Source organism: Coregonus clupeaformis, chromosome 17 (genome assembly GCF_020615455.1).
Source record: "Coregonus clupeaformis isolate EN_2021a chromosome 17, ASM2061545v1, whole genome shotgun sequence".
Lineage (NCBI taxonomy): Eukaryota > Metazoa > Chordata > Actinopteri > Salmoniformes > Salmonidae > Coregonus > Coregonus clupeaformis.
Window position 1 is genome coordinate 54,037,912 of NC_059208.1, and position 25,395 is coordinate 54,063,306.

General features: G+C 41.7%; 4 protein-coding genes and 1 non-coding gene across 11 annotated transcripts in view; all 5 read left to right on the plus strand.

Moving 5' to 3' along the window:
• Window positions 1-3,400, plus strand: part of LOC121586747 (cyclin-dependent kinase 6) — a 93,984-nt gene extending 90,584 nt beyond the window's left edge. For both annotated transcript variants that reach the window (XM_041903697.2, XM_041903696.2), the window contains exons 6-8: window positions 457-507; window positions 635-770; window positions 907-3,400. In XM_041903697.2, coding sequence (XP_041759631.1) covers window positions 457-507; window positions 635-770; window positions 907-1,056 — 337 coding nt within the window. In that variant the 3' untranslated portion in view covers window positions 1,057-3,400. The remainder of the gene's footprint in view (window positions 1-456; window positions 508-634; window positions 771-906) is intronic.
• Window positions 3,401-6,152: 2,752 nt separating this feature from the next.
• Window positions 6,153-12,176, plus strand: LOC121586748 (protein FAM133). 4 transcript variants are annotated; one of them, XM_041903698.2, is made up of 11 exons: window positions 6,155-6,487; window positions 7,848-7,945; window positions 8,258-8,336; window positions 8,671-8,754; window positions 9,124-9,159; window positions 9,316-9,387; window positions 9,643-9,738; window positions 10,053-10,130; window positions 10,493-10,585; window positions 10,837-10,896; window positions 11,259-12,176. In XM_041903698.2, the coding sequence occupies exons 1-11, from the start codon at window positions 6,464-6,466 to the stop codon at window positions 11,337-11,339; spliced, it is 801 nt and encodes a 266-aa protein (XP_041759632.1). In that variant the 5' UTR covers window positions 6,155-6,463; the 3' UTR covers window positions 11,340-12,176. The 4 variants fall into 4 exon arrangements, with proteins under 4 accessions (XP_041759635.1, XP_041759632.1, XP_041759633.1 ...); XM_041903699.2 differs by having other exon boundaries at window positions 6,156-6,487; window positions 10,086-10,130; XM_041903700.2 differs by having other exon boundaries at window positions 6,157-6,487; window positions 10,089-10,130.
• An 8,349-nt stretch (window positions 12,177-20,525) lies between these two features.
• On the plus strand, window positions 20,526-22,612 carry LOC121585672 (progranulin). 3 transcript variants are annotated; one of them, XM_041902000.1, is made up of 5 exons: window positions 20,526-20,632; window positions 21,012-21,152; window positions 21,482-21,750; window positions 21,928-22,071; window positions 22,333-22,612. In XM_041902000.1, exons 2-5 carry the CDS (start codon window positions 21,012-21,014, stop codon window positions 22,436-22,438), a joined length of 660 nt encoding a protein of 219 aa, XP_041757934.1. In that variant the 5' UTR covers window positions 20,526-20,632; the 3' UTR covers window positions 22,439-22,612. The 3 variants fall into 3 exon arrangements, with proteins under 3 accessions (XP_041757934.1, XP_041757936.1, XP_041757935.1); XM_041902002.1 differs by having other exon boundaries at window positions 21,482-21,688; XM_041902001.1 differs by having other exon boundaries at window positions 20,527-20,632; window positions 21,482-21,697.
• A 517-nt stretch (window positions 22,613-23,129) lies between these two features.
• Window positions 23,130-25,044, plus strand: LOC121585674 (EF-hand calcium-binding domain-containing protein 1-like). The gene is made up of 6 exons (XM_041902003.1): window positions 23,130-23,293; window positions 23,762-23,917; window positions 24,052-24,156; window positions 24,405-24,557; window positions 24,681-24,784; window positions 24,891-25,044. Exons 1-6 carry the CDS (start codon window positions 23,218-23,220, stop codon window positions 24,939-24,941), a joined length of 645 nt encoding a protein of 214 aa, XP_041757937.1. The 5' UTR covers window positions 23,130-23,217; the 3' UTR covers window positions 24,942-25,044.
• trnat-ugu lies at window positions 24,193-24,265 on the plus strand. Its single transcript has one exon. It is a non-coding gene; the product is annotated as a tRNA-Thr (tRNA).
• Window positions 25,045-25,395: the final 351 nt, after the last annotated feature.

The window sequence follows — 25,395 nt, forward strand, 5'->3', positions numbered from 1 at the left end:
TCTCTTATTTATTATTTATCGTGTTTTCTTTATTATATATCATGTTTTATTGGTTATTATTTTGATATTGATTACTGCACTGTTGGATAGAGTATACAAGTTAAGCATTTCACTGTACTTGTGCATGTGACAAAAAAACTTGAACTTGGTCTCAACAGCCAGGAAAGCCAATTCTTTACAGTAGAACAGAGTGAGGGTTGGAATGGGTATGTCCGTTATGGATGATGTCTGCCTGTCCAGCTCAGTAGGAATGGGTCATATTTGTGTTGAGGAGATGGAGACAGCATAAAGGCTACCTGCATCACTACCACAGCTCCCATGGATTTATGAAGGACAAATTAGAATGTATGAATTTGACCTGGGGATTTCTTTTTTTTAAACTAATTTATCTGATTCATTGAACACAGTTTGTTACTTAAACTTCAGTTATATTGACATGTGCTCTTCCTCTCTCAGGCCTTTGTTTCGAGGAAGCTCAGATGTTGATCAGCTGGGCAAGATTTTAGAGTAAGTACCATGTTCTACGTCATATTTACAGTTAACAATCAATTGACAAATAAAGAGGATTGTGATTATGATGATGACGGTAATGATGACAACAAAAATAGTGATGATGATAATGATGATCCTTCAGTGTGGTCGGGGTTCCCTCGGTGGAGGACTGGCCCCAGGAAGTAGCCCTACCACAGAGCGCCTTCTCCCCACGACCCCCTCAGCCAATCGGAGAACTTGTCCCTGACATGGACGAGATGGGGAAATCCCTTTTACTGGTGAGTATCAGACACACTCAAAATACAGTACATACTGTTGCAAATTGATTTGTCCGAAAGGAATTAAACTCGCACTTTTCTTTTTGTTAAGGAAAATGTTATAATAATAATATTTGTTTGATCTTTCTCCATACAGCAATTCCTGGCGTTCAATCCCTCCAGAAGGATATCAGCGTTTGCTGCTCTGACCCACCCCTACTTCCAGAGTGTGGATAGTGACACTAAGAATGTGTACGCCCAGCCCATCGGCAGCAACAAGCCCACCCTGGAGGAGAGAGCTGCCTGACAGCCCCCCAGCCCAGGACTGGACTGGCCTGACAGAGAAAGAGAGCAATAAACAGAGACATTTGATTCCAAAAGGCAACAGTGCTGTCTTCCACAATTTACTGATTTGAATGCTGCTTTTTAGAATACTTAAAAACAAAAACAAAAAAATAAACAATGCAAGGACCCCTGATGCTGAGATGTACTGCCACCAGGGGAGAACCTCTGGATGTCCAGGAGCTGTTGCCTCTTGTCTCTCCTTCCTTAGCCTAAGAAGAGGCTCCTTGTGGGGGAACACCAAGCACCAAGGGTAGGTCGGCATGGACCTCACCTGGAGCTCACCTTCACAACAACCGAGAGAGAGGACACACACACACACATTTTCATCCAATGCAGGAGGACCTCACACTGCCTAGCGTTACTTCTGGTCCAAACAAACACTTGTGTTTTGATATCACTGCCACCTACAGGTTGTCCTGTGTTACTGCAGGCCAGAGCAGGATTTCTGATGGGCTTCATTTTATAAGACTTTGAATAGTGCGAACAGGAAAGACTGAAAATGTGTGACTTTGAGTTCCTCTTATGGCATCCGTACTTCAGTGTCATAAACTGTGATGAAATCTGATGGACTCCATTCAAGACTCTATGTATGACCTGATGCACAGGGCATAGTAAAGTGATTATATGTTGAATGAGGTCGATGTACGCACTATTCAGCACAATTACATTTGGCATAAAAGCATGATTCTGTATTTCCTAACTTAATTTTAAAGTTATTGACAGTTGATGTCTTATTTTCTATTTTGTCTTAATTTTATTGGACTTTAACAACATGTGGGGATTGAAATGTAAATCTCTGGTAAAATCTAGAAAAAAGACTAGGTAAAATCCAAGGGAGGAAAGGTTTGACAATGTGAGGCATGTAGAATGGATCGGGTAATGGACTGGTATAGACCTAGATACTGCACAAATACTGTCAGTAGTGGTGAATAGCTGGTTTGACTTACATATCCAGCACACTGACACTGGTAGCAGGATAGTAGTACGGTTAGTGTAGGTGTGGGTCAGTGAAATGTTCTTAGTTGGGAGATGTTGTAGAGAGAAAAGGCAGGTGGATCTGTCGGATTCAGAGGAGGTTGAACATTGTACCTGCTTCATTTGGACTGGGTCTCAATGGGTTACATAGAAACGTACAGTGGTTCATGTTGAAACACACCGCTGTTCTGTGTTAAGAATGGTTGTTTTAACAGTGATGCTCACCTTACTTATTATGCTCACGTTGATTCAATATGACTAGCTAGAGTGCTTTCAGAGTTGCTCCCTCCACGGGATTGGCTGAAGGCTAGTCAAGGTAAATAGAGTTTGTTTGTTTGTAAAACTTCTTACTGCACAGTAATACATGTAGACCATAACTTTTCACTCCGATATATCTAGTGCTGCTAACACACAAATACACTCAGGATCTTATTAGAAATCGAATCAGAAATCATTCGGACACACTTTGCACATTCATGATTAGACTGCATCAACTGTTTCAGTGGATGATGTTAATGCTATAACATGATTGTGTTACTATTTTAATATTACATAATTAATGACTGCGTGAATCAAACTTCATGTTTGCTACGATACAGTATGTTTGATATCCTACATGTTTTTCAGTGTCAGGGCACACATGGTTTAATCTATTACATGATAAAATAAAAACCACATGAAAGGATTTTTGTCTGAGCTCCCATCTCCATGTAGCTGCAGAGTTGTTTTTACTCATCTCTGTCCTGTCAGATGTTTCATGCCATTGATGGATACATTAAAGACTTCATATTATAACTCTTGAGAAATAGGGATTGTCAAGCTTCCTTGGTATCGGTCAGTTCAACGTCAACTGCCCTCCTAATAAGTAGACTATCGTCGTTGTAGTCTACAGTGTATACACTTGAAGCGATCACAGTATGTTTTTGTTTGGTTTAAGAGGTTCATTGGTCATTTGTCATTTAAAACACAGGACAGGAATACCTTTGTCTATGTAATAGAAAATAATAAAATTATGCTTTTTTACAGCCACCTACATGGGGGGGTCTGCCATAGATTTCCTACGATTGCAGAAATGCACATATGATAGCTCTGTATTGCAAATACCCTTTAGCCAATGAACAGTACTGAAACATTTGGTATTTTAGCACATTTTCTAAGCTCCAAGGATGAACGTAAAGGCCACAAATGTATTTGAAATGCCCACTTGTGATATGGTAACTTCATTTACAATGATGATATGGATGTAATGGGCGTTATATTTACATGAATAAATGCCACCAGTGGTGATTGCTTCATGTTGCACCATTTAAATAAAACATCCGCTTTGTATATGTGAGCGTTCTTGTTTGGGATTCATTCAAATAACAAGTTAATAATGCGCTTAATATTGCATTGGGTTGTGTTAGGCTGTGGAATGTATGGATATTTCGTTGTGGTATTTCAATGTTGTTAACAGGTGAAGCTGTAAAAGCAAATGTTTTGTAAAATATCACAATATATTAGGCATACCCCCCCACACCCCACCCCACCACCACCACCACCACACTTAAACACATTAGCAGATGTTATCGCTGTGATGCGTGGGAGGGTAAATCACAGAATAACTGCTTTATTCCGTAACACAGCAATGCGTAAAACACTCCAGTGCGGAAATACGGCACAATGGAAAACAACAAGGCACACGCGTGAAATATCCCGGCGACACAACAGAGCTCTACCGAGCTATAATCATCTCCATAATAAACAATCACACACAAAGACAAGGGGGCAGAGGGAACACTTATACAGGTACTGATGAGGGGATATGAACCAGGTGTGTGTAATAAACAAGACAAAACAAATGGAATGGAATGATGAGATGAGGTGCGGCAGTGGCTAGAAGGCCGGTGACGACGAACGCCGAAGCCTGCCCGAACAAGGAGAGGAGGCAGCTTCGGAGGAAGTCGTGACAATCGCAGGTGCAGCAAAATGTATTTCTACAGTGCGGTAAAACCTACCAATACAAAACAATACACACATCATCCAAAAAGTTAAAAATTAAGAAATATCAGAATGAGCAATGTCATATAAATGTACTGTATATATACTGAGTGTCCATTACATAGACTGGCCAGGTGAATCCAGGTGAAAGCTATGATCCCTTATTGATGTAACTTGTTAAATCCACTTCAATCAGTGTAGATTAAGGGGAGGAGGCAGGTTAAAGAAGGATTTTTAAGCCTTGATACAATTGAGACATGGATTGTGTATGTGTGCCATTCAGAGGGTGAATGGGCAAAACAAAAGATTTAAGTGCCTTTGAACGGGGTATGGTAGTAGGTGCAAGGCACACTGGTTTGAGTGTGTCAAGAACTGCAACGCTGCTGGGTTTTTCATGCTCAACAGTTTCCCATGTGTATCAAGAATGGTCCACCACCCAAAGGACATCCAGCCAACTTGACACAACCGTGGGAAGCATTGGAGTCAACATGGACCAGCATCCCTGTGGAATGCTTTCGACACTTTATAGAGTCCATGCCCCAACGAATTGAGGCTGTTCTGATGGCAAAAGGGGGTGCAACTCAATATTAGGAAAGTGTTCCTAATGTTTTGGTATGTATGGACAGTATATGAATAGAAAAGGTATGTACAGCAGTAGTTATATAGGATGAACCTTGACTGGAATACAGTGTATACATATGAAGTGAGTAAGACATTATGTAAACATTATTAAAGTGACCAGTGTTCCATGTCTATGTACATAGGGCAGCAGTCTCTGCAGGGTAGAGTACCGGGTGGTAGCCGGCTAGTAACCATGACTAAGGTTCAGGATAGGGTACTGGGCAGAGGCCGGCTAGTGGTGACTGTTTAACAGTCTGATGGCCTGGAGATAGAAGCTGTTTTTCAGTCTCTCTGTCCCAGCTTTGATGCACCTGTACTGTCTACGCCTTCTAGATGGTAGCAGGGTGAACAGACCGTGGCTCGGTGGCTGGGTTCTTTGATGATCTTCTTGGCCTTCCTGTGACAGCAGGTGCTGTGGATGTCCTGGAGGGCAGGCAGTGTGCCCCCGGTGATGCGTTGGGCTGACCACACCACTCTCAGTTGCCGTACTAGGGGAAGATACAGTCTGACAGAATGCTCTCGATGGTGCAACTGTAGAAGTTTGTGAGGTTCTTATAGGGGCCAAACCGAATTTCTTCAGTCTCCTGAGGATGAAGACGCACTGCTGCGCTTTCTTCACCCCGCTGTCAGTGTGGAGTGACCGATCACATTTTAGGTAACATAGTTTGGCACTATTCTATTTTGGAGGGAGGTGGAATATTTCTATTTTTTATTTTAGGTTTTCTCTAAACTGCTATGTAGTAATGCTCGCAAACCTCTTTTATATTGTGTATACTCTTACTAACACAATTCCTGTTATTTTATAAAGGTAAATGTCTACCGGTGTTTTTTTATGATGGTATTTGTATTTATTTATCTATTTACCGCTAGGTGGCAGTAATTTCCTTATCGCAACTGTACCAAAGACTGTACCATACTGTAGTCTCTGATTGTACCAAAGAGTTTTTAGTAAACCAAGATAGACCACATCCTGTCGTTTCCAATGGGAACAAATGAGTCATAGTGGGCAGAACAATCAAGGAGGTGGGCAGAGCCAAGCACGAGCTAGCTATTGGCGCGTTGTAGGATCATCAGCATATTTCCGTTAGGGAACGCCTACTTTGTGAAGTGTGCAATAACTCAAGTCGCCTTTGCACTCCTTCTAAACAACGCGATTTTTTTTTGTTGCAAAGGGTAAAGTCTACAAAACTTAGTCCACTCTGTTCATAACATATTCTAGTTTAGGGAACAGAAAACTGTATTGAGATCAAATGTTTCATCGATGAGAATATTTGCAGAATGTCGGCCAAAATCAATCTCATTCCATCTTCTCCCACTGCCAGCCAGTGGGCTTTCTCTCGCTTCCATTTTTTGTACAGTGAGTGGAAACGCCAAGCGGATGCTTCACATTTATACATCTGGTAAAATATATGTCTCATTGTTCTATCTGTGATTGTACTGCATGTCTGTGTCCGTCGTCAGAGACCGGTCGTCACTAGTTAACACAGCCACAAAGCCTTAATTAAGTCTAAACCCCGCCCACTGCTACAATTTATCTTGTTAAAATCTGATTTAAAACCTAACCACACTACTAACCGTATGCCTAACCCGAGCCTTAAATTAAGACCAAAAAGCAACTTTTTGTAGCCAACGCTGACTTTGTGGTTGTTTTATCTAGTGGAAACCAGCTACCTGCTGTAGCTACGTAACGTCTTTAAAGAGCCTCGCTTTTTGTAGTGGCTAACGTCAACGGGAAGCATGCCACGGTGCTCAATTGATTGATATTAGCCCGATAATAGGCTAAATCTGTAGAAATGGGGAAGAGAGACAATAGAGTGGTAAGCCATGTGTGAAATAAATCCAGTTATGTGGATATTTAGCTTTTTACGATTAATGGTATGCATGAAAATAAACGAACGTGTTGGCTATAGCTAACAGCTGGCACTGAAAAAGCATGGGCCTATATGTTAGCTAGGCCATCTAAGCTAGCTACTGTAACTAAGTGTGCAGGCAACTTGAATTTAAATTAAACTAGTTATATCAAAGGTGCACAAATTGTAGTTATTTTAACATACGCTATGTTTATCGAACGAATATAGCTAACTAGCTAGGCAAACTAACCTGGCAGATACAGAACAGAAGAACAAGTTAGCAACTAGCTAGCAAGAAGGACCACTATCCGTGCCACAACTATTAGCTCGCGCGTCAACAAGACTATTAAACGTATCATCTATTTTGGTCGAAATATCAGTTTCAATCTGTTTCTGTTTATAATAATATAGGTAGCTAGCTAACACATCCTGTCTGTTAACATAATCCAAATAACGCGGACGAAGAAGCTACTGTTACAGTAGCTAGCTAAGCCTGCCAATTAGGCTCGAGTTCATCATCAACAGAATTGCCCGGACTGGCTAGCTATGTGCATTAGCTAGCTATCTTTGCTACTACTGTATGACTTTGTAAACATACCTTTGTATGAAAAGGCCATAGAGTTGGGATTGATCGCCTTGGACTTGTTTGACCCTAGTCAAAGTTACTGGTACCAAGCCAATTAAAAATATTGTGTGTTTATTATGGGTGCGTTCGTAAATATACCCTGGTAATCTATTCTGATTTCAGAGCACTCTGCTGGTTTGAGTGCCAGAGGCCGCAGAATATTTGATGAATTTACAAAATGCCCTTAACTCGGTTGTTATTTACATTTTAGTCATTTAGCAGACGCTCTTATCCAGAGCGACTTACAGGAGTTATGACCGGTGTAAGTAAACAAAGGCTAAAAAAAACTTTATTCAATAGTTGCCGTAAGTTAGTCACTAACCCTCATAACATGAAAGCACTCTAACCAGCTCTGCTAGGGCGAGTAACATTTTCAGAGTGAGGTGTTCTCTCATTTGTGTATAGAAGTAGCTAGTAAACTAGCCAACTTTAACCATTTAGCTTGTGTAGTTGACTGCCGTTGAGATCAGAATGCTCAGATCAACCCTACTCCTCGGCCAGAGTGTCCAGTATGCACTCTGAAACTCCAGAGTGAATTTACAAATGCACCCTATGCTTCCAATTCCTGTCTAGCTAGTGTTATTGTCTAAGCCGGGACCACACAGAATGCTGATCTACTGTTCGTTTGGCGAAGTGTATTTTAGGGATGGTAACCAGATGTTGAGGTGTCTGGTCTGACTGCCTCCCTTTTTGTGTTTTCAGTCTTATGTGAACCCCATAGCTGCATCACGGGCCAAGGGACCCGCACCCAATGCAGGACCCTCTATCCAGGATTACCTGAGCAGACCACGGCCAACATGGTAAGCATTAAGATAACACACCTAAGGACTCGGGCGTTGTGCCTGAAAAGTTCTCCAGGTTGTACAACTGGCGAGATGGACATCCGTCATTGATATTGCTGAAGAATGTCCACGGGTAGATGGTGGATCCCTATTACCTTCTATGTGTGTAAATCAGGGTGATAAAGCATTGCTGTCTTCTAATAGTAGGCTACACAGTATGGAATGCTGCCTGCAAATCACAAGACATTGTTGCCATGCCCTTGAATATTTGGACCTACATCACCATCAGCTGTGATCCATTATTGAGTGTTGATTTGTTGTTTTTATCAGGGAAGAGGTGAAGGAGATCATAGAGAGGAAGAAGAAAGGCTCCAGAGCCCTGGCGGACTTTGAGGACCAAATGAACGAGGTATTGGGCGGCAGGTAGCTTAGTGGTTAAGAGCGTTGTGCCAGTAACCGAAAGGTCGCTGGTTCTAATCCCCGAGCCGACTAGGTGAAAAATCTGTCGATGTGCCCTTGAGCAAGGCACTTAACCCTAATTGCTCCTGTAAGTCGCTCTGGATAAGAGCGTCTGCTAAATGACTAATTATAATTATAATTATTATAATTATGTATTGTTCAAATGTAAACAAAACCAGCCATGTACCTGTGTGTTCTGTATTTTACTGTTATTATACTGTACAATTCCAGTGTTTTTTAAAAATATTTAGCTTACATAAAACATCACTATTTGCTTCTTATAGAATTGGAAGAAGGAGCTGGCGAAGAACAGAGAGAAGTTACTAGGTGGCGTTGACAAGGAGAAAGAGGAGAAGGAGAAGAAAGAGGTATGCTTCCAGTTCATCCATGTTTTGAATAGAATACAACTTTATTGTCCATCCAGGATGGAACATTTTCTTTGGCATCACCTTCCATTAAAAGGATCACATACACATACATTCTCACATCATACCCATTTAAACCAGTCAGTCCATCATGTTACATACACTAAAAACAGAGGACATTAATACATTCACTCACAACCGACCGCTGTCCCAACTGCACTGGATAGGTAAGTACGTATACTGATACAATTTACTTTGCATTTAGTAGTCCAACAGCACAAGGAACTAATGAATGTTTGAACACGTTCTTCTTAATACAACCATTTTGTTTTAATGTATCCACCTCTCACACTGAATCTGTTTTGTGTTTAGAAAAAGAAGAAAGAAAAAGGAAAGAAGGCCAATAGGGTGAGGAAAGCTCTCCAATGTTTTGTTGAAGACTGGTGGTAGACATACTGCGGCAGTGGGATCTGCCCTTTAAAAATGGAAGCTTTCCACTAATGTATTTTTGTGTCAGTTACTGTCTTCAAATCTAATGAGCTCTGCTTTCATTGTTTGGTCAAGCGTTCCTCTCCTTCATCCTCCTCATCGAGTTCTGATTCCTCTAGCAGCTCCTCCTCAGACTCTGAAGACGAGGTATGTACCATAGTAGTTAGTGATAAGTCTGTCAGCTTGTCCTACTGTTTCCTAGTCACCCTATCGGCACCAAAGAAATATCATTAATTAGAAGTAATTATATTTCTTCAGTGGGCACAAAGAGCTGTGTGAAGTATTGTGAATTTAATTTCCTGTAACTATTTTGGTTGGATTGAATATTGAGAAATATTATTGTCCTACTATTTCATAGGGAAATGTGGACTGTAATTGTTTTTATGATATCTGTGTGGTCAGAATGAAAAGAGCGCCAGAAAGAAAGGGAAGAAGAAGCAGTCCTCCTCCAAGAAAGCATCGGATGTCACTTCTGTAGAATCTGAGCCCGCCGGCAAGGTTAGTTTGATGTGGAGAATATACCATATTTTTCCTTAGATAATGAAATAAGTCATTTTTAGTTTAAGACATTTCTGCACTCTTAGAAATCTATTTGAATCACATCTAGTTGGATACTTCTAGTCTAGGCCTTATGTTCTGGTTGGTGGACTATTTAATCTTCTCAACATTCCGTCCTGGCCCTCACCGTCATTGTGTTTCTCTAAGTGTTTGTTCAGCCATTGTTTGATTTCTGTTCCTTCATTTGCAATGTCTTAACTTTTTTTGTTACGTGAGTTCTTCACTAAATGTATATGTTTTATATGCAAAAAAAGGTTTCCTTCCCTCTCCTTCTGTTTCTCTCCAAGAAGAAGAAGATGGAGCTGAAAAAGACAGAAGGTGAGAATGAAAAGGTAATGTAACGACAGCATCTGTGTGGCTGTTAGTCCTTCTATTTTGTATTTCTGCCTGAATGTGTGTTTGAACATGCCAAGCTGTAAATGAACATGCCGGGCTGCAGGGAACTAAGGGCTGTAAATGAACATGCCGGGCTGCAGGGAACTAAGGGCTGTAAATGAACATGCCGGGCTGCAGGGAACTAAGGGCTGTAAATGAACATGCCGGGCTGCAGGGAACTAAGGGCTGTAAATGAACATGCCGGGCTGCAGGGAACTAAGGGCTGTAAATGAACATGCCGGGCTGCAGGGAACTAAGGGCTGTAAATGAACATGCCGGGCTGCAGGGAACTAAGGGCTGTAAATGTTTGCCCCTTTAGGGTGAAAAGAGCCGCAGGAAGAAGAGGAAAGCCGAGCGAAGTCATAAAGACTCTCCCTCAGAGATGTCCGCTGACTCAGAAGTGGAGGAGGGTGTAAGTGTATTTACTCTATTCTCCACTGTTCATCTGCCATGTTTTATTTATTGATTTAGATGACTGCTTATATGATTTATATCCATTTGCTCCAGGGCATAGGTCACCCGTAGTTGAAGTGTTAAATGGCGGGAACTGTTTTGTATCCTATATCATTGTGAAATACTGTACTTTGTGATTGGACGTTAGGGAGCTGTCAGTGGAATTTCCCAGCCGTTGTGGTTTTGTTAGTTTTTGCATTGTCTCTGCAGGGTGAACCCAAGAAGAGAAAGAGAAGTAATGAAGAGAAGGAACAAGACAAAATAACAGCAGTAGGTGGTTAAGCCAGATAAGCATACAGTAACCACAGGATGAGAACGGCCACTGCCTTTATTTTTGCCAGACAGATGTTTACTGGTGCAGTGTCTGGCATATCAGAAATGGTGACTAAATTCTGTTTTAAAAAATGTCAGCAAATTACCAGACAATGACAACATGCCTCTGTCTGCAGATAAATACATAGCTAACTCTTGGAATTGTTTAAAATGTAATACATTTGTAATATAATGTATTACATTTTGACATGTAATATAATACTGCTTGATAAATATATTTTTATGCACAGATTGTATATAAAAACATAACAGAATGGAAGCCTAACACTTCCCTATCCAACTGTTGTAAATGTTAACAGGACAAATCAAAGAAGAAAAGAAAAAAGAAGCAGAAGAAACACGGGAGGAGGAAGAAGAATAAGACATCTTCTGACATCTAGCGGTGTGGTTCTCTGTCCAGCAGGAGAGAGCTTCTGCCTTTCAACTGCCAACAAATCCCACCTGGGGTAGTTGATGGACAATGGGAACTGCTGGCTTGAGAGTTGATGGGATGGGGGGTTTCTAATGTGAAGTTAAACTAATGCCGCGTTCAAAACAACTGGGAACTGGGGGGGGTAAACGAGCTCCGACTGGGGAAAAATATATTTGAACGGTCATCCAACTCGGAAACTCTGGCATCTTTCTAGAACTCAGACTTTCCGACCTGAAGATCACGGACGTCATGATTTGACCTCGTTTCTTTTCGGAGTTCCCAGTTGTCTTGAAAGCACCATAAGGTCTGGTGAACTTGGAATTACAGGTCATCAAACCCTCTGTGACAACTTTGCATCTTCCTTTTTGTTTTTTTAGCAGATCCGTTTTCATTCGATCCACATAAATGTCAACAAGGACACCACATAAGTCGTCAAGTGTGGCCCAACTGAACTGAAGAATGTGCCTATGAAATGAAAATGTACTTTCATTTTGTACACCCTTGGTATGCAGGCCTACAATGTCTATTTTCATCTTCTTGGCCATCTCATCTTTCTAAAACTGCGTCGCTAGCTACACAATGAGGTCGTTTTGGGACTTTGTTATGCTGGTGTCATGATGCGTGTAATCTGATATGATGGCCACTTCTCTTGCCAGCCTCATATTGAAGTTGGGATTGTGAAAATACGAGTGAAATGGTCATAATAACAAGGGACAAACTGTTCAATTCTGTTAAATGTAATAAGTTATAAAACTATGAATTATATATATGAATGGGGTTTCATTATTAAAGTGTTAATGTTTTAGCCGTGGTAATATTGTGATTTTTAGTGGATGGATGAATGATTTGCATGGGGATGAGAGTAAATATTTACATTTATACTTATCATCCAGGACGCATCATGAAATACTGTACAACTACAATTTTGATAAGAGAAGTTCCTAAATGTATGCCAATGCAACATCATTTGCATTGGGGGGGGATATATATATATATATAGCTGACATTGAATATCCCTTTGAGCATGGTGAAGTTATTAATTACACTTTGGATTGTGTATCAATACACCCAGTCACTACAAAGATACAGACAAATTCACCTTTCAGCAGGACAATAACCTGAAGCACAAGGCCAAATATACACTGGAGTAGCTTACCAAGACGACGTTGAATGTTCCTGAGTGGCCTAGTTACAGTTTTGACTTACATCGGCTAGAAAATCTATGGCAAGACTTGAAAATGGCTATCTAGCAATGATCAACAACCAACTTGACAGAGCTTGAAGAAATTAAAAAAGAATAATGTGCAAAGCTCTTAGAGCAGGTGTATCAAACTCATTCCACGGAGGGCTGAGTAGTGGCTGCGGGTTTTTGGTTTTTCTTTCAATTAAGACCTAGACAACCAGGTGAGGGGAGTTCCTTACTAATGACACCTTAATTCATCAATCAAGTACAAGGGAGGAGTGAAAACCTTCAGGCACTCAGCCTTCCGTGGAATGAGTTTGACACGTGTCTTAGAGATTTACCCAGAAAGACAGCTGTAATCGCTGCCAAAGGGGATTCTAACATGTCAGGGGTGTGAATACTTATGTAATTGAGATATTTCTGTATTTCATATTCAATAAATCTATAAAAAAAACTATAAACATGTTTTCACTTTGTCATTATGGGGTATTGTGTGTAGATGGGTGTTACGGATACAGGTATCCTGTGTCTTTTGTGTTTTTCCTCTCCTTCTGCCCTAATCACAGTGTCCTGTATGTTCCTGATTGGTGGTCGTTGGGGTGTCTGCTGATTGCTAAGGTGGACCAATCAGTGAACATTCCTCTGCATTGCACCACCTGTTGCTGGTTTTTCAATCACACATCCCATTGTTTAAAAGCCGGTCAGTTGTGTTTGTTGTTGGAAGACTATTTTCCGTATGTGAGTATGGATACTGTGGTGTCCTGTGTACGCACTCATTTGCTGGTTACTCTGTTTGGTAACTTTGTGTGTTTCTGGGAAAAGGGGAAGTTAAGCAAGCTGCCCTTGGGCATACATTACCCGTAGAAAGAAAACTGTCTATAAACACTAGTTAGACCTGAGCGGACCACCCACTGTATTTTTGTATGATTAGCAGTAGCTTAGCGGTTCTTGAGGCAGGCAAGATCAGTTTAGGGGTGTTTTACACTATTGTTTCATTTCTTGGGTCCTGCTCAGCCCTTTTTCCCAAACCTTTACCGTGTGTTCAACAATAAACCTTTTATGTTTGACGGTAGTTTATGGTTGTCGTGTAGTTTTATTTCTCACTGTTCCATGTCAAGCTTATAATTTGCATGAATTATGTTACGGGTCTCATGTCCATCTACCCTAGACGTTTAAAGCCACGGGGTTCGTAACATAATGTGGGGGCCCGTCCGGGATCATTCTCATTGATACCCGTGCTACTCATGCAAATTAGTTAGTGTCTGGTTCAGTGTTGAGTTTGGCAGCTGTAACTACCTGTTGTTTTGTGTTCAGTATTCGACGGCTCGTGTTGCTAGTTTAGGATGGCTACTTTTGAGTTGGATGCATTTTTGGGAAACCCTACGTGGGAGGTTTTTGAGAACTGCCGTAGAGTGGATCTACAGGTTTTGGCTGACCACTTTTCTGTACCCATACCGAGGGGTTTAGTGAAAGCCGAAGTGAGGAAAGCAGTGTTAGAGATATTATTGAACGAGCGAGTGCTTGAGTTACCGCTGCCTGAGTCTGCTGCTCCTGTAGGGGATGTGGTTGCTGCTCCTGTAAGCCCATCGGTGTCTGAGGACGAGGCTCCAGCCACATTGCCCCGTTTTGACCCACTCTCCCCACTGACTGACAGTGATGCTAGGATGGATGTCCGCTCGACACGGCTCCAAATGGAGGCGGAAGAGCGAGCACAGATCAGGCAAGACAAGCTGGAGACGCGTAAGATGGAACTGGAGACGCGTAGGCTTGATCAGGAACTGGAGACGCGTAAGATGGAACTAGAGGCAGAACAGGAGACGCGTAAGATGGAACTGGAGATGCGTAAAATGGAACTAGAGGCAGAAACAGCGAGGTTAGTCTCTGCTCATACTATGTCTTCTAGTGAGCCGTCCTCACCAGCTGTGTCGTCTGCTACTTTTGATATTAGTAGACAGATCACCTTGGTACCTGTGTTTAGGGAGTCAGAGGTTGATTCCTATTTCAGTGTTTTTGAACGTATAGCAGTAGCATTGAAATGGCCCGAAGAGGTATGGTGCCTATTACTTCAGTGTAAATTAACAGGTAAAGCCCAAGAGGTTCTGTCAGCGCTACCTCTTGAAGACAGCTTGAATTATGACGTGGTCAAAGCTACTGTTCTTCGTGCCTATGAGCTTGTTCCTGAGGCATATCAACAGAGATTTAGGTCTCATAAAAAGGCTTCTACTCAGACTTATGTGGAGTTTGCTAGAGACAAAGGAAATCTGTTTGACAAATGGCACAGTGCTAGTAAGGTAACTGATTTTAACTCTCTACGGGAGTTAATCTTGTTAGAAGAGTTAAAAAATTGCTTACCCGAACGCATTGTAGTTTATCTGAACGAACAGAAAGTATCCTCACTGTCGGAAGCGTCTGTATTGGCAGACGAGTTTGTGTTGACGCATAAGAGCGTGTTTTCAGCTCGTACGGAGAGCAGGGCCGCAGAGTTGCTAACTTTTAGTCCTAGTCGACCAGCAGTACATCCAGCACGCCCAAAAGATGTGCGTCACTGTTTCTATTGTCATAAGGTGGGACATATGGGTAATGATTGCTTTCTGCTTAAACGCAAACAGGGGATGCCTCAGCACGCCAGGCCGCCAACGGGTGTTGGGCTGATTCGTACGGTTGTAAGGCCGGAATCAAGACAGAGGCCTCATAGTGAATGTGGTTTGAAAGTCTGTGTCCCAGATCACAGTTATGAACCGTTCATTTTTGAGGGGTTTGTTTCTATATCAGATGACGAAGCGTCTCAGCGTCCAGTTAGAATCCTCAGAGATACTGGTGCGGCGCAGTCGTTCATACTATCTGATGTGTTGCCCTTGTCCAATAATACATATTGTGGTTCCAGTGTGTTAGTACAAGGAATTGAAATGGGATTCGTCCCAGTGCCATTGCACTTTGTCAACGTACACTCTGAGTTAGTCAGTGGAGTGTTCAGAGTTGGCGTACGTCCTATGTTGCCAGTAAAAGGTGTGACATTCATAATGGGCAACGATATTGCCAGAGGAAAGGTGATACCCGTATTCGAGGTATTGGATAAAAGTGACCAGTCTCTCTCCGAGGAGCTGGCACATGGTTATCCAGATGTGTTCCCCGCTTGTGCTGTCACACGTGCTCAAGCACGACAAGTGGGTGAAGTGATAGATTTGTCGAACACGATTCTATTCAGAGAGTGTGACCCAGAGGATAGTTCGGGTGCTACCTCTGGTAAGCTGGTGCAGTCTGACCAACAGTCCAGAGAAAGGAAGAAGGATGTGGAACTTGTTGCTGAGGCAATACAGTTACCAGTTACTCGTGAGCAGCTGATCGCTAACCAAAAGGTTGACATTAGCCTGGCTAAATGTTTTTCTAGTGTTGTCTCAGAGGAGGAGCTAAAGAAGAAAAACATGGCATACTTCATTGATGGTAATCTCCTCATGCGTAAATGGACATCCCATGTTGACGCTGGCGGAGATTGGAATGCTGTTTACCAAATAGTGATTCCTACAGCCTTTCGACAAAATGTTTTATCCCTCGCTCATGATCACCAGTGGTCCGGACATCTGGGAGTCACCAAGACTTATGATCGAGTTTTGCGACATTTCTTTTGGCCTGGTTTAAAACAAGATGTGGCTCAGTTCTGTCGGACTTGCCACACCTGTCAAGTAACTGGGAAACCGAACCAGGTTATTTCCCCCGCGCCTCTTTGTCCCATACTGGCCATAGGTGAACCATTCGAACATGTGATGGTTGATTGTGTTGGACCATTACCAAAGACAAAATCTGGTAACCAGTTTATGTTGACGATTATGTGTGTGGCCACCAGGTACCCAGAGGCCATTCCTCTGCGAAGGATTACTGCTCCGGTGGTGAGTAAAGCGTTGATCAAATTCTTCTCAACTTTTGGGTTACCTAAGGTGACACAAACTGATCAGGGTACGAATTTCCTTTCTAAACTTTTCAAACAAGTGTTAAAATCCTTGTCAGTTACACACCGTGTGTCAAGCGCATATCACCCAGAGTCTCAGGGTGCGCTTGAACGTTGGCATCAGACACTGAAGTCTATGCTCCGTAAATATTGCTTGGAATCTGAGAAGGATTGGGATGAGGGAGTTCCTCTAGTTTTGTTTGCTGTCCGTGAGACAGTACAGGAATCCTTAGGGTTCAGCCCAGCTGAACTGGTGTTTGGACACACCATGAGAGGACCTATGAAAGTCCTTAAGGATCAGTTTTTATCACAAGAGTTGTGTGTGAAAGAAAATGTGTTGGACTACGTTAGTCGCTTTCGTGAGCGCCTACATGGTGCCTGTGCTCTAGCAAAGGAAGCGCTGTCTTCCTCACAGAAACGGATGAAATGACACACAGGCTGTTTCTCGTTCACTGCAGCCAGGTGACCAAGTTCTTGTATTGTTGCCGGTGCCAGGAGCGTCATTGTCAGCACGTTTCTCTGGTCCTTATGTAATTGAAAAGAAACTAAGTGAAACTGACTACGTGATACAGACTCCTGATAGAAAACGCCAATCTCGTGTGTGCCACGTTAACATGTTGAAGACATACCACACCAGACCCGTCACTCAGATAGACAGTCCAGAGAAACTGGCCGAGTCGGCTGTCTCTATTGCTGCTACGGCTGTAGTGGGAGGTCATGTTAATGATATGGACGGAGATGGTTTGGAGTTGCGAAATACTCAGCAGCAGTGTGCTAGATTGCCCAATTCAGAGATGCTGCTGTCTCTCCCGTCAAGCCTGATTCATTTAACGGACGGACAGTCAGATGATATTGTGAGACCATTACACAGCTTTCCATGTCTTTTTAATGATGTTCCTACATGCACAAATGTGTTAGAACATGACATTAATGTTGGAAACGCTGCACCTATCAAGCAACATGCTTATCGTGTCAACGTCTCTAAAAGAAAGATAATGAGGGATGAGGTCGGTTATTTGCTAGAGAATAACCTGGCTATGCCAAGTTCAAGTCCTTGGAGTTCTCCGTGTATTCTGGTTCCTAAACCTGATGGGACATCCAGGTTATGTACGGACTATCGGAAGGTAAATGCTGTCACAGTGCCCGACTCGTTCCCGTTACCCAGACTGGATGACTGTATTGATACTGTTGGTGCTGCTACTTATGTAACCAAACTAGATCTTCTAAAAGGTTACTGGCAGGTGCCGTTAACCTCACGTGCCTCCGACATCTCTGCCTTTGTGACCCCAGATCACTTCCTACAATATGCTGTCATGGCATTTGGGATGCGGAACGCACCAGCCACTTTCCAACGCCTGGTTAACACAGTATTGGCTGGAGTTCCTAATTGTAGTGCTTACCTTGATGATCTGGTAATTTATTCCACTGAGTGGTCTGATCATGTTAACACTCTAAGGGTAGTGTGTGAACGTCTAGCAGCCGCTTCTCTAACCCTGAACTTAGCAAAGTGCGAGTTTGGGAAGGCCACTGATACTTATCTTGGTAAACAGGTCGGCCATGGTCAGGTGCGCCCTCTAGATGCCAAGGTCTCAGCTATAAATGCATTTCCCGCACCTACCACCAGAAGAGAGCTACGCCGCTTTTTAGGGATGGTTGGCTACTACTGTAGTTTCTGTAAAAATTTCTCTGCGGTAGTTGCTCCATTAACGGGTTTGCTCAGTCCGGCGAGAAAATTTGTATGGTCTGAAGATTGTCGTACTGCTTTCAACACTGCTAAAGCACTCTTATGTAGTACTCCTTTTCTTGCTGCGCCAGATTTTGAACGACCGTTTAAACTGGAGGTAGATGCAAGTGCCAGAGGTGCTGGTGCTGTTCTACTGCAGCAGGGCCAGAGTGGAGTGGACCATCCTGTCTGTTATTTTTCACGGAAATTTAACAAATGTCAGACAAACTATTCCACCATTGAACAAGAAGCTCTAGCTTTGTTGTTAGCTCTGCAGTACTTTGAAGTTTATGTTGGTTCCAGTGCATTACCAGTGATAGTGTATACTGACCATAACCCCTTAGTTTTTCTCCACCGGATGTACAACCAGAACCAACGCCTTATAATTTGGAGATCCGCCACAAAAAGGGGTTGGATAATGTGTTGGCAGATGCTTTGTCTCATGTTTAATGATCTAGGTTTTTTTTTGTTATCCTGTCAGGATGATCTTTGAATTTTGGGTGTTGTGATGGTACGTGTGTCGCAAACCATTGTGGTTTGCTCTTTTAAGGGTGGGAGTGTTACGGATACAGGTATCCTGTGTGTTTTTCCTCTCCTTCTGCCCTAATCACAGGTGTCCTGTATGTTCCTGATTGGTGGTCGTTAGGGTGTCTGCTGATTGCTAAGGTGGACCAATCAGTGAACATTCCTCTGCATTGCACCACCTGTTGCTGGTTTTTCAATCACACATCCCATTGTTTAAAAGCCGGTCAGTTGTGTTTGTTGTTAGAAGACTATTTTCCGTATGTGAGTATGGATACTGTGGTGTTTTTGTGTACTCACTAATTTGCTGGTTACTCTGTTTGGTAACTTTGTGTGTTTCTGGGAAAAGGGGAAGTTAAGCAAGCTGCCCTTGGGCATACATTACCCGTAGAAAGAAAACTGTCTATAAACACTAGTTAGACCTGAGCGGACCACCCACTGTATTTTTGTATGATTAGCAGTAGCTTAGCGGTTCTTGAGGCAGGCAAGATCAGTTTAGGGGTGTTTTACACTATTGTTTCATTTCTTGGGTCCTGCTCAGCCCTTTTTCCCAAACCTTTACCGTGTGTTCAACAATAAACCTTTTATGTTTGACGGTAGTTTATGGTTGTCGTGTAGTTTTATTTCTCACTGTTCCATGTCACGCTTATAATTTGCATGAATTATGTTACGGGTCTCATGTCCATCCACCCTAGATGTTTAAAGCCACGGGGTTCGTAACAATGGGTGAGAAATGACCCCAATTTAAGCCATTTTGAATTCTGAAGGCACTGTAACAATTGTGGAATGGAGAAGTCACTAAAACTCAGGGGGATGGACATTAAAGAGCTAATCCGCATTTGAAACAATAAAGTAGCCCAGCCTCTATTTTGGTGAAAGGCTGAGGGATAGGCCTGGAGAAATGTAACCGCTCAAATTCTTTGGATGCAAGGACTGACCATCCATGATATCAAATTAACGTTTTGAGGCTATGCTGTGTTTGTTTACATTAAGTAAAACAAGCTGATATGGTTCTGATGGGTTGTGACAGTTGAACTAATCTCATGAGGCATTTATGTTATATTCTTCAAGAATCTAAATATCATTATATATCATTAACTTATAAGTCCAAAAATGGATGTAGCAACTGCAGATTGCCCCTTTAAACGAAACATATGCAGGCATCCTTAATCCTTAAATTCCTCATGGTTACACCCAGTTTCCCTAAAACTGACTGCATACTTATCAGTAGTTTGCAACACAATACTAAATGTAAATAGTTTAACACAGCAGTCCTCAAGTAACCTTATCATGGTCAGTCTGACTGACCTAAGGTCACACGGGGGAATCAACCCCAGTAAAGACAGCCTTGATAACAATAATGTGGTACCTTCTAACAATATGTAATTACCCACTCTTTCCTTCCCTATATTCCAAATTTCTCTGAATATGATTAATAGTTGTTGAAATAACTCCTAGACCTATAAAACAAGTGTTATGATGAAAACCGTTGAGGGGTCAGTGAGGAGTGAAGAATGTGTCATGGGAAAGATTGGTATCAAAGACTAAAGAGGAAGGCCTATTTAAGTCCTTTATGAAGTTTGAGCTGTAAGGCATCATGATCATTGTATTGATGTACATACAGACTCACATAATGATTAACAAAGGGTCTATAAAGCCAACTGGTGCTATTGGACATGGTTATATACAGCAAACTACTTCTGGAGTCGTCATTGACCTAAGTTTCTGTTTATGAGGACATGAGATAAAGTTACTTCCTCATTATTAAAAGTGGGAGTATCAAACCTAGTGTATAAAGAGCAGCGTTTTGGTTAAAGAGGCTGTCACCCCATTGTGCCCCATGACAGGAAGTGTTTGAATCCCTGAGCTGAGACCAACTACAGGGCTAAGGTACGTGAGATTTTAAAAAGGAGAATTAATTTCATATTAAACGATGAAATTAGAAATCACTCTGTCACAAACTAAGAAGAATTAGTAAACAACAAATTCATTACATTTTTCTAATCATAGTCAAAGTATAAGTAATCTGAATTTAGATGTATTTGAAACTGAAAGTGAACCAAGACACTTCAATTTAGTGCTGTGACTGTATGTCAGCTTCCTTTCAATCATATACAGTAAGATATATTGTTGGAAATTCCCCTAGCGTGTAATGATCAAGTTAACATCTTAGATTATGCACTATTTTAAAACATCTTCATAAAATACATTTAGAACTCAACCTACTCCAAAAAGCCTCTAAACTCCTTGTTTATTCTCTATCCTTTAGATGTGGAGCATAGCTGCATTGGTGTTAGTGCTGACAGGGCCTGCCTCTTGCTACGTCACCTGCCCTGATGGGAAGGTCTGCTCTGATCAATCAACCTGCTGTTTGACTAACGAAGGATACGCCTGCTGTCCAGTTCCCCATGTGAGTAACCAGGGTTCACATGAGGGCAATTGGTAGCCTGGTCCCAGATCTGTTTGTCATGCCAACAACCATAGTAGTTGGCAGCACAAACAGATCTGGAACCAGGCTAGGCAATTTGACACAACTAGTAAATGGGATTCTCAACAGCACAACGGTTGTAAAGACGGGAAAAAGAAACCAGCATTGTGGTACTGTTGTTTGCTTCCCCGTTGCATGACACATCCAATGTTTTAGTTAAAATACCTTGGGTTTAGAGAGCTGTGCGAGCAAAGACCCCATAAAAGGTATTTTGACTGCAAGCCATATAACTTTTTTATTACGTTTTCCAGGCGGTGTGTTGCTCTGACATGGCCCACTGTTGCCCATCAGGCTTCCTCTGCAACACAATCACCCAGATGTGTGAGAAAGAGGACCATCCTTGGAGCAGGGTTCCCACACTGAAGAAGGTGGCTGCAGAGGAACCAAGCACCCCTGTCACTGCTCCGCTCGAGTCTGACAGCAGCCGTGTCCAAAGCAAAGCAGTAGAGAGCTCTATGGTCGGCAAGGTGCAATGTGACAGCTATTATGCAAAATCACCATGTATGAAACAGCATTGCTGGTGACAAGCATACCCTTTCTACATAAAATAAAATAAAAATCCATGTCAGTGGGCACTGTTCTCTTTCTGTAAATTAAAAAGTAATGAATAGAGAAATATTTCCTGCGCACTGGTACGCAATTACATTTTAACCTAAGAGTATGACATTGATGGTGTGGTTTTCTGTTATTTTATCAGGTCCCGGGGACAGCACTCGCTCAGGCCTCTGACAGCACCCCACAGGCTGGAGTCATTCGCTGTGACACTCAATTCTACTGCCCTTCTGGAACCAGCTGCTGCAAGGGACCAACTGGCAAATGGGGCTGCTGCCCATACCCACTGGTAAATATACTGAAACTGTTGGAGACAGGCTGTAGAGGGGATTTGATAAAACTGACCTTAAATACCACTGAGCTATCATTTTATAAAGTAGTAGTATCAATGTTGTTATGGAGGTAGAGCATGTTTATTAATGTAATGAACATGTAATCTGTAATGCATGTACAGAGCAGTGTGACATGTTTTAATGACATTATGATCATGTGCAATATTATGCAGATTTTATATTACTATCATGTTCTGAGACCTATTTCTTATTTTTAGGGCAAGTGCTGCGCCGATGGCCAGCATTGCTGTGAATATGGATATACCTGTGACCCAACCTCATACAAGTGCAGGAAATGGTACTCTCAGATTCCTTCAGGTCTGAGGGATGATGCTAAGCAGGACTGACAAGATTTCTTATTAATTATAATGTTGTCACTTTACTGGTATTGGATTGAACAAACAGATTTGCTAGTTTAGCTTACCAAACCATCAGGCCTAGCATGCTATTATGAAAATTCCACAATGCTTTCAATTCTACTTTTGCTTTCAAAAGCAACTCACACATAGAACATGTAAGAATTAACTATAGCCATTAATAATAATATGCCATTTAGCAGACGCTTTTATCCAAAGCGACTTACAGTCATGTGCGCATACATTTTTACGTATGGGTGGTCCCGGGGATCGAACCCACTACCCTGGCATTACAAGTGCCATGCTCTACCAATTGAGCTACAGAGGACCATTGAATTCTACCCTGCAGATATACCATGCTTTATAGGGAAATAATGCACTCTCTAGAATGCCCTTCAAGCCAATCAGAAACGAGCGTTCAACAATGCCATGGTATTACATTCAATGTTAACCTTGCACTGAGGAATACAAGAATGTTGAATCATGCCACCCACTCATTCATTGTATAAAAGACAGATCAATACACTTAAAATAAATGAAATTCCAAGAAAAAAAGTTTTCTTTGTTGAGTATTCAATGTATCATTCATTGTATCAATCTCTACTGGCTAAATATTGTATCATTCTTGCTCCTCACTATGTGAGCACGTGGATTGGAGCTACTATGGTAACAGGGTGTCAACATCAAGTAGTTGTGTTTTCATGTAGCCACTGCTAGCTAACTAGCCAGCAATCCTGCATACTATCAATGGCTGAAATGGCTGCTATAAATAGAAAATTGATTCAGAATCTCGCTGAAACTCTTTCTAAACAAGTAAAACACTGTAAGTATCCGTTTGGATAGTTGTGGCAGAAATAGTCAAAGTTTATGTCCTGACTAGTTAGCTAGCTATCTAACGTTAGCTGAACTCATGCTAACGTTAGCTGAACTTCCAACAATACATGCTAACGTTAACTAACTAGTTGCTAATTCTGCAGTTATCTAGATAGAGTAGCCATATAGCTATTAACAAAACTTGAAAACTAAAAAAGGTTATAGCTAGTTAGCTATTTGTCTTGCTAGCTCCTCCAACCAAAACTGTGCTTCCCGATCCATTGAACGTGGCAGCACTGCTTTTTTATGAAACATGGGAGGCGCTATAACCTTGCTTTGTTGGGATCATGTGTCAAAGTTTGTTCTGTGTTCTATTCTCTGCTGTGTGTTTAGCAAGTTCATCAAATCCTACATCAGTCTATCTATGCAAATGTAATTATGCATATGGGAGGAGTACAAATACTATTTTTAACTGCAGTTAACAAAACAGAAGCAGTGTGTCTGATCCAACTGTTCAATGGTCTCCTGGGGGATCAGAGTGACAGGAGGGTAGGGAATGGTCTGGACAGAGGGAAATTCAGGAATATTCTACACAACACCTTTGGAATGACTGATGATATGATCATGGATAGAGGTAGGCTTGTTTCTTTTGTTACATTTCTGCATGTCACATGAAACAGAATAAACCAAAAAGATGATGATACTGATGACATACTGTGGTGGGGTATTGTTAAGAATCTTGACTCTTGTGTTGCATTTATATTCTAGTCTTTCGTGCATTCGACAAAGACAACGACAGCTACGTCAGTGTGAAAGAGTGGATCGAGGGACTATCAATCTTTCTCCGTGGGACATTGGATGAAAAAATTAAGTGTAAGAAAGATTTAAAGTGTATTATTAAGGCTTGTACCCCATGTAGCTCAGTTGGTAGAGCATGGCGCTTGTAACGCCAGGATTGTGGGTTCGATTCCCACGGGGGGGGCAGTATGAAAAAAAAAATGTATGCACTCACTAACTGTAAGTCGCTCTGGATAAGAGCGTCTGCTAAATGACTTAAATGTAGGCTATTTGACCATTATCTACTTTATTAACTATCCATACTGACACTTTGACCCGTTTAGACTGCTTCGATGTGTATGACTTGAATGGAGATGGGTACATTTCCCAGGAAGAGATGTTCCACATGCTGAAGAACAGCCTGATCAGACAGCCCACAGAGGAGGACCCAGACGAGGGCATCAAAGACCTGGTGGAGATCACACTCAAGAAGATGGTAATTACAAAAATGGTACCTTCATTGTACCCTGTGTTTACAATCCCTATTTAACTCAAGTCACAATTGACTAATTCATGCTTCAGATTAAATATACTGTGTGAACATAAAAGACCAATGAGTTGTTTCCACCACGACAGCAGACTGTCCTATGCAGACTTTGAAAAGGCAGTGAGAGATGAGAATCTATTGCTTGAGGCTTTTGGAACCTGCCTTCCCGATGCCAAGGTGAGCATTGAAGTTAAGACTATAAACACAGTGTAATGACTTGTCTGTCTGGATTGGACAATATTTACCCTTTGTCTGACATGTTTTTATTTATTTTGTGTTACAGAGCATATTGGCATTTGAGCAGCATGCATTCCAGGATACACTTGAGTGTTAAGGACACAACTACTTTATTCATTTTCATGACACTGATATATATATACAGTGAGGGAAATACGTTTTTGATCCCCTGCTGATTTTGTATGTTTGCCCACTGATAAAGAAATGATCAGTCTATAATTTTAATGGTAGGTTTATTTGAACAAAAAATAAATAAAAAAATCCTGAAAAACGCATGTCAAAAATGTTATACATTGATTTGCATTTTAATGAGAGAAATAAGTATTTGACCCCTCTGCAAAACATGACTTAGTACTTGGCGGCAAAACCCTTGTTGGCAATCACAGAGGTCAGACGTTTCTTGTAGTTGGCCACCAGGTTTGCCCACATCTCAGGAGGGATTTTGTCCCACTCCTCTTTGCAGATCTTCTCCAAGTCATTAAGGTTTCGAGGCTGATGTTTGGCAACTCGAACCTTCAGCTCCCTCCACAGATATTCTATGGGATTAAGGT

What these genes read in the sequence shown, in the direction of transcription:
- LOC121585672 (XM_041902000.1), top strand. Translation starts at nt 21,012, where the DNA reads ATGTGGAGCATAGCTGCATTGGTGTTAGTGCTGACAGGGCCTGCCTCT. An exon ending in CCTGCTGTCCAGTTCCCCAT is followed by an intron (nt 21,153 to 21,481) that starts GTGAGTAACCAG and finishes TACGTTTTCCAG; the next exon opens with GCGGTGTGTTGCTCTGACAT. An exon ending in TGTATGAAACAGCATTGCTG is followed by an intron (nt 21,751 to 21,927) that starts GTGACAAGCATA and finishes TTATTTTATCAG; the next exon opens with GTCCCGGGGACAGCACTCGC.
- LOC121585674 (XM_041902003.1), top strand. Translation starts at nt 23,218, where the DNA reads ATGGCTGAAATGGCTGCTATAAATAGAAAATTGATTCAGAATCTCGCT. An exon ending in TGATATGATCATGGATAGAG is followed by an intron (nt 23,918 to 24,051) that starts GTAGGCTTGTTT and finishes TTTATATTCTAG; the next exon opens with TCTTTCGTGCATTCGACAAA. An exon ending in ATTGGATGAAAAAATTAAGT is followed by an intron (nt 24,157 to 24,404) that starts GTAAGAAAGATT and finishes TGACCCGTTTAG; the next exon opens with ACTGCTTCGATGTGTATGAC.
- LOC121586748 (XM_041903698.2), top strand. Translation starts at nt 6,464, where the DNA reads ATGGGGAAGAGAGACAATAGAGTG. An exon ending in TTGAGGACCAAATGAACGAG is followed by an intron (nt 8,337 to 8,670) that starts GTATTGGGCGGC and finishes TGCTTCTTATAG; the next exon opens with AATTGGAAGAAGGAGCTGGC. An exon ending in ACTCAGAAGTGGAGGAGGGT is followed by an intron (nt 10,586 to 10,836) that starts GTAAGTGTATTT and finishes TTGTCTCTGCAG; the next exon opens with GGTGAACCCAAGAAGAGAAA.